Below are 6,911 nucleotides of genomic sequence, written 5' to 3'. Positions count from 1 at the left end.
TTTCAGAAAACCTTGCCTGGCTCTGTAATTTCCAATGGCTCTAACATGGATTGAATGGATGCAACTTTGATTTTCACCATCAGCCATATCAAAGTGTTTTATTCCACTGTCACTGTAATAGATTATCCAGCATGAAACTTTGCCATTGCAGGGACGAGGGCTTTTTTTTCCCTGGCTCGTTTATGGTTTGCTTTACCTACAAAATATTTAGTTATGGTTTGAATTATCACATGCCTTATTAAATATTCAAGATTTTAAATCTTTTCCTTACGGGACACAAGAAGAGCTGGACTTTAAGATAGAGATTATTCGTCTGCACATTTTTGGGAGGTGGGGAGATGGATAGCTAGAGGGAGAAATGCATCCTTCCTGTGAGTTGGCACATTATTTGAAATCATGTTTAATTATAAAGTTTCATTAAAAATCTTTTGCTTAAAATTTTAGAAGCCTAATAAGATTTCCATTAATTTAAACATATCACTATTCCCACAACGGCCCAAATGCTTTCTTTTTCCTCTTTCATCCATGGTTAAATATGTAAATAAAATGTCTAAAGTCATTCTTCAAAGAAGACAAAAGAAAAAAGAGCTGAGGGAAAAGACAGCCATAAAATTCCTCCCAATTCTCCATAACATTTGCCAGAGGGGGGCCAACTCCTAGCCAGGGCCTAGCAGCAGGGGTGCCTGGCTGCTCCATAGAATCACACATCTCAAATCCCACACACAGGAGAAAAAATAAAATAAAATATCTTTTCAGCTGGAGCCTTCAAAAGGTTCTTTTCATTTATTAGTTACAGAGGTATCTTCCAGTTGCTGATTTCTCAGCGCTCTCATTTTTCTCTAATAATGTTCTGTTTGTTACTCTCACTGACTCAGGCACATGGCTGATATGTGTAGATAGTCCTTAAAAATATAGAAAGTAAAATAAATGATCTAAAACAGGATGCACTGGCTAAAGCAATGGCTAGAAAAACAAGGCTGATTTAAATTGGCACATGAAAGATCAATTAAGAGAGACACAACTACAAAGGTTGGAGGTTCCCCCCCCCTTCTTTTTTCTCACTTTCATTTGTGTTTCTTTTCTGCCTCTTAGGAGAAAAAGGTTGCTATCAGTGTTACAGATGAAAAAAGGCCATGTTTTATATCATGTATTTTTTTCTAGATTACTTTAATGTCAGCGCTGATAGAATATGCTATACAAAAATACTTGTTGGAAAAAAAAAAAAAAAGAAAGAAAAACAAGCTCCCAAACAATCCAGTTGGATAAAACAAACATTGAATATGTGCCTGTTATGCATTATTTAAATTCTACTTTTTTATTATTATTGAAATTCTACTTTTTAAAGCAGAATTTACTTGTCCCTTGAAAAAGCTTTCCCCACACTTCCCTGCTACCCCCAGCTGAGCTCTCCAGAAGAGGAATCAGGATGAATACAAATACTAAGAAAACAGGCTTAGATTAATGAAGAATGGAAATGCCCCAGCACACCCCCTCTCTCACACACACAGACACACTAAAATAAATAAAGCTCTTTTTCTGCTCATAGCACTGCCTGCTTTTGAAGCATTCCCCGAGGAATGTGTGAGTGTCCGAGGAAAGGTCGGTCCCTCAGAGCAGTACTTGATAAATCTAATCTCCTCGGTGCCCTGAAAAGCCGCAGAAAGGACCTCGCTTTGCAAGGCACATTTTTATCATGGCTTTTACTCCTTGGCAAGAGCTGGCCACATCTTCAGGGCTTTCAGAGACAAACACCAGCCCTGGTTTGTTGTCCTAGCCTGGATCCATTTCACCCTTATCACAGCTGAGGAAGCCAACGGTTTCCTCTCTGGAGCTGCTGGGGTATTAACTCTGACCCTGCGGGATTTGGGAGTTTCCAGGAGAATCCGTGTTCTTTTCGATAAGAAACAGGCACTGATGGAGAGGAGCCCGGTTTGTGTGGGTGAGCATGAATGAAATGAAAGAGAGATTTCCCTTCTTCATTAATATGTTCGCTAAAACCGAGCTCAAAGGGGGGTGGGGGGCGGGGAAGGGGGAGCTGAGCAGAGCTAAGCTTTGACTTCTGCTCACTGCGCTCCTTTCCGTCTGTGAAACTGCGAGCTGCAGTTCGGCTGGGGGTTTAACTTCCTCCTTCTCTCGCTCGGAGACACCAATAAGCAAAATCAATCTCAAAGCTTAACTTTAAAAGTAAGCACAACTCACTTTAGAACGATTCCCGTCTCCGAAAATCTGTAAGTATCTTTGCTATAGTGGATGAAGTAACTTCCCCAAGGGTATGTCTCCTGTCCTCTTAGCATTTCTTATTTAAGGAATGGGGGAAAAAAAAAAAAAAAAAAAAAGCAGCCTACTTTTCGAGTGATGCCATACTGTGATTAAAACCATAATCAGGTACTTTTCCAGAAATCCTGCCTGTCCTGTTCACTTAGGAATTCGAGACAAAGCACGACATTTGAAAAAAGCTGAGACTCCAGGCTGAAAACAACCATATTTTATGACCCTGGCAGCGAAGAGTTTATAGCACTCGCCATAAAATGCGTCCTCCTCCCCACATCCTCCCTGCTAAAGCTTTGCCCCCCCTCCAATAAAGGCAGTCAAGGAGGCACCACCTTCCACCCTCTTATTAGGAGACACGAAGTCTGAAGGCTTCGCTCTCCCTGGCTTCCTACCTGAGCGAGGGAGGGCAGGCTGACGCCTTCTACAGAAAAGATCTTGTTAAACTTTCAACAGAGGGCAACGGGAGGGAAAGCAGAAAGGAAGGAAAGAGAGAAGGACAGAGAAACAAATGGGGCTTTTTCTAATCTTTGCCGATCAAGGAGAACCTGTAGGGGTCCTTAAGGAGGTTTCAAGGCGTTCCGAGTGATTGGAAAGTAATCACCGTGTCAGCTTCACCTTTCTCATGCAAAGTGGATGTCGTATGCGAGGCGGATCCTGCACAGGTTTTTTTTCTTCTTCTTGGGTTTAGCTTTTTTTTTTTTTTTTTTTTTTTACTTTATTTTCCGCTCGGATCCAGCCGCCCCCAAAGCCGCAGCTGCCGCGGCCGCAGGAGCTGGCGAGGCGGGGGAGCGGAGCCGGCACAGACACCGCGCACACTCCGGCCCCGCTCGGCACGGCGCGCCGGAGCCGACCTATTGCAAACCCGGAGCGGAGGGCGGCGAGCAGGGGGGATTTCTCAGGCCCCCCTCTTCAATGGCTTAGATATTTCCTCCCCCTCCTCCTCCTTTATTCCGCGCTCGGATAAACCAATCTCCACCTCTCGGCAAGAAAGTGAGGAGCCGCGACCCGTCGGAGGAGCGGAGAATCCCCGGAGCCGGCGGCGGCAGCAGAGCCGCCCGGGACATGTGCGAGGGGACGCGGTGATCGCCCGGCCGTGCCCGCGCCCAGCTCCGCGGACACCGCTCGGCCGCGGGAAGGAGCGGAGCCCGGGGAGGTGGGCAGGCGGATCGCGAAAGTGGAAGCCCGGGGAGCGGAAAGTTGCCGGGCTGCCCGCAGTAAGTTGGGCGCTTCTGCGGAGCGGGGGCGCTTTCCCTTCCGCCGCTCCCCGCCGGGCCCGGGCGATGCTGCCCCGCTCCGCCGGCGCCGCGGGCCCGCCGCGCTCGGGGCCGGTGCTGCGGCGGGCAGGGCCCGGCCGGCCGCTGCTCTGAGCCCCGGGGCCCCCGGCCCGCGCTCCGGCCGCCCCGCAGCCGCCGGCATGGGGCCGGCGGCCGGCAGCACCGCGCTGCTGCTCTGCTGGCTCAGCGGCTGCTGCGCGGCCATCAGCTCCATGGACATCGAGCGGCCCGGCGACGGCCGCTGCCAGCCCATCGAGATCCCCATGTGCAAGGATATCGGCTACAACATGACCAGGATGCCCAACCTGATGGGGCACGAAAACCAAAGGGAAGCTGCCATTCAGCTGCACGAGTTTGCCCCCTTGGTGGAGTACGGGTGCCACAGCCATCTGAAATTTTTCCTGTGCTCCCTCTACGCCCCGATGTGCACGGAGCAGGTTTCCACCCCGATCCCAGCCTGCAGGGTGATGTGCGAGCAGGCGAGGCTGAAGTGCTCCCCGATCATGGAGCAGTTCAATTTTAAGTGGCCGGACTCGTTGGACTGCAGCAAACTGCCCAAAAAGAACGACCCCAATTACCTGTGCATGGAAGCCCCCAACAACGGGTCGGATGAGCCGCCCCGGGGCTCCAGCATGCTGCCCCCCATGTTTCGTCCCCAGCGGCCCAGCAGCGGGCACGATCTGCAGCAGCACAAGGACAGCCTGAGCAGGGCGTCCTGCGAAAACCCCGGCAAGTTCCACCATGTGGAAAAGAGCGCTTCCTGCGCGCCGCTCTGCACGCCAGGGGTGGATGTCTACTGGAGCAGGGATGACAAACAGTTTGCTGTCATTTGGATTGCCATCTGGTCCATCCTGTGCTTCTTCTCCAGCGCTTTCACTGTACTCACTTTTCTCATCGATCCTCAGCGGTTCAAGTACCCCGAGAGGCCCATTATCTTCCTGTCCATGTGCTACTGCGTCTACTCGGTGGGGTACATCATCCGCCTCTTCTCAGGTGCTGAAAGCATTGCCTGCGACAGGGACAGCGGCCAGCTCTATGTCATCCAGGAGGGGCTGGAGAGCACCGGCTGCACCATCGTGTTCCTGGTTCTCTATTACTTTGGCATGGCCAGCTCCTTGTGGTGGGTGATCCTGACCCTGACCTGGTTTCTGGCAGCTGGGAAGAAGTGGGGGCACGAGGCCATCGAAGCCAACAGCAGCTACTTCCACCTGGCAGCCTGGGCCATCCCGGCCGTGAAGACCATCATGATCCTGGTGATGAGGAGGGTGGCTGGGGACGAGCTGACAGGGCTGTGCTATGTTGGCAGCATGGATGTGAACGCCTTGACGGGGTTTGTGCTCATTCCTTTGGCTTGTTATCTAATCATTGGCACTTCTTTTATTCTTTCTGGCTTTGTGGCCCTTTTTCATATCAGGAGGGTGATGAAAACAGGTGGAGAAAACACCGACAAGTTGGAGAAGCTTATGGTCAGGATTGGTGTCTTCTCGGTCTTGTACACAGTGCCTGCAACTTGCGTGATAGCTTGCTATTTTTATGAGAGACTCAACATGGATTACTGGAAAATTGTGGCAACTCAACAGAAATGCAAGATGAACAATCAGACTAAAAATTTAGACTGCATGATGAATAACTCTATCCCAGCAGTAGAAATTTTTATGGTCAAAATTTTTATGTTGTTAGTTGTGGGCATTACTAGTGGCATGTGGATCTGGACTTCCAAGACCCTTCAATCCTGGCAAAATGTTTGTAGTCGGAGATTAAAGAAGAGAAGTAGGAGAAAACCCGCAAGTGTTATTACGAGTGGTGGGATCTACAAAAAACCTCAACATCCACAGAAAACTCACCTTGCAAAATATGAATCAACATTACAGCCGCCCACCTGTGTGTGACCAGGTTGTAGAAAAGACTGTATCTCACCTCACAGACTTACCAATGTCCACAGTAGCAGTCAGAAATTAAAAAATGGTGCTTTTTTTGTCAGAACATTTTAATATCTCAAGGCACAAAAATGTATCATGCTGAATTCAGGACCTGGTGAAAAACTGAAGGTAAATGTACTCATGGAAAGGTTTGATGTGAAAGAAATAGTGTGAATTAAAACAGTCTGTTCTGTTACTAATTTGTAGTTAAGAATCACATCCATCCCTCAGATTAAAAATAACAAACAAAAAAAAAACATAAAAACAAAACCAAACACAACAACCAACACTTATTTAACTTCTTCATGTAGCTGGGCTGGATTTTCTCCAGCTCTCTGAGTAACAAGGTATGGCCTAGTGTTAGGGAGCAGTGGTTTGATTGTGGAAGTGCCCAAGTGAGCATTGTCTCTGCAGGGACAGGAGCAGGCCTATCCGGTGAGGAGGCTCTCTGGGAAAACAACCTCCGTGCTAACTTTGAAACCCTTCACAGCTCCTCTCAGCCCACTGGGCTTGGAGTGCCTAAAAATAGGCTGCATCTGTAATGCTCACCAATATTCTTTCACCAAAAGAGAAACTTCCTGCACCAGACACAAACTTTGTGAATAAGAATAATGTGCAATACATTTTTTTTTCTTACCATGACATGAAAAGAGAAACAAGTATTTTGCTGTACATAAAGACAACAAAAGAAATCTCTTAACAAAAGAACTAAGAGGTCTAGTCCTCAGAAACCCTTTAGTGTTACATTTTGTGGCTTTTTAATGGAAATCAAGCCAATGTTATACACGTTTGGACTGATTTGTGCAAAAAAAAAAGGGGGGGATCAATTCAAAGAGACCCAAAGGGCTTATTGACTCTTTCTATTGTTAAACAAATTCTCACTATGAATAGATCAAGAAGCACTAGATTCTGCAAAGGGAAGCTTTGTATAGAGTGATGCTCTTTACTGTGCTGGGGGTGCACAGCTCTCTGCTGTATATATTTGTAATATACAATTATTTTTCATGCTCCACTATTTTATTAAAAATAAAATATGTTCTTTAGTTTGATAATTTTGTGTGTTCTAAACTTTCTCCTATGTGCTTTGCAGTTAATAAACTTGTTTCCTGGATCATTTGGTAAAAGCACACTTTGAATATAATAATTGTTATACTTGCCTGCAAGTATAAATAGAGAGAACAGTAATTTACTCGAAAGAAATTGCAAGGTGAAATAAATGGATTTTGAAGGTGCAGATTTCGTGAGCCTCTGCAACAGAGAAAACGGAATGGGCTTTAGTGATGTAAAAAGCTGCAGCGTGTAGAGCAGGAGCGTGTTTACAAAGCGCTGAGATTACAGCAGTGATCCCCGGTTAACAGCCCTTTAAAATTTGCATAGGCTGCGTTCAGCATGTTAAAGATCGCTGCCTCGCTTCGCACGGCTGGAACACAATTCAGTCTGCACCCTT

At 47.2% G+C, this 6,911-nt stretch overlaps 1 protein-coding gene across 1 annotated transcript; it reads left to right on the top strand.

The window, feature by feature from the left end:
• The first annotated feature begins 3,685 nt into the window (after positions 1-3,685).
• On the top strand, positions 3,686-6,496 carry FZD10 (frizzled class receptor 10). Its single transcript, XM_059485072.1, has one exon. It carries the CDS (start codon positions 3,686-3,688, stop codon positions 5,432-5,434), a length of 1,749 nt encoding a protein of 582 aa, XP_059341055.1. The 3' UTR covers positions 5,435-6,496.
• The last annotated feature ends 415 nt before the right edge of the window (positions 6,497-6,911 follow it).

Source organism: Ammospiza nelsoni, chromosome 18 (genome assembly GCF_027579445.1).
Source record: "Ammospiza nelsoni isolate bAmmNel1 chromosome 18, bAmmNel1.pri, whole genome shotgun sequence".
In the NCBI taxonomy this organism is placed as follows: domain Eukaryota; kingdom Metazoa; phylum Chordata; class Aves; order Passeriformes; family Passerellidae; genus Ammospiza; species Ammospiza nelsoni.
This window is presented reverse-complemented; position numbering and strand designations above follow the sequence as displayed.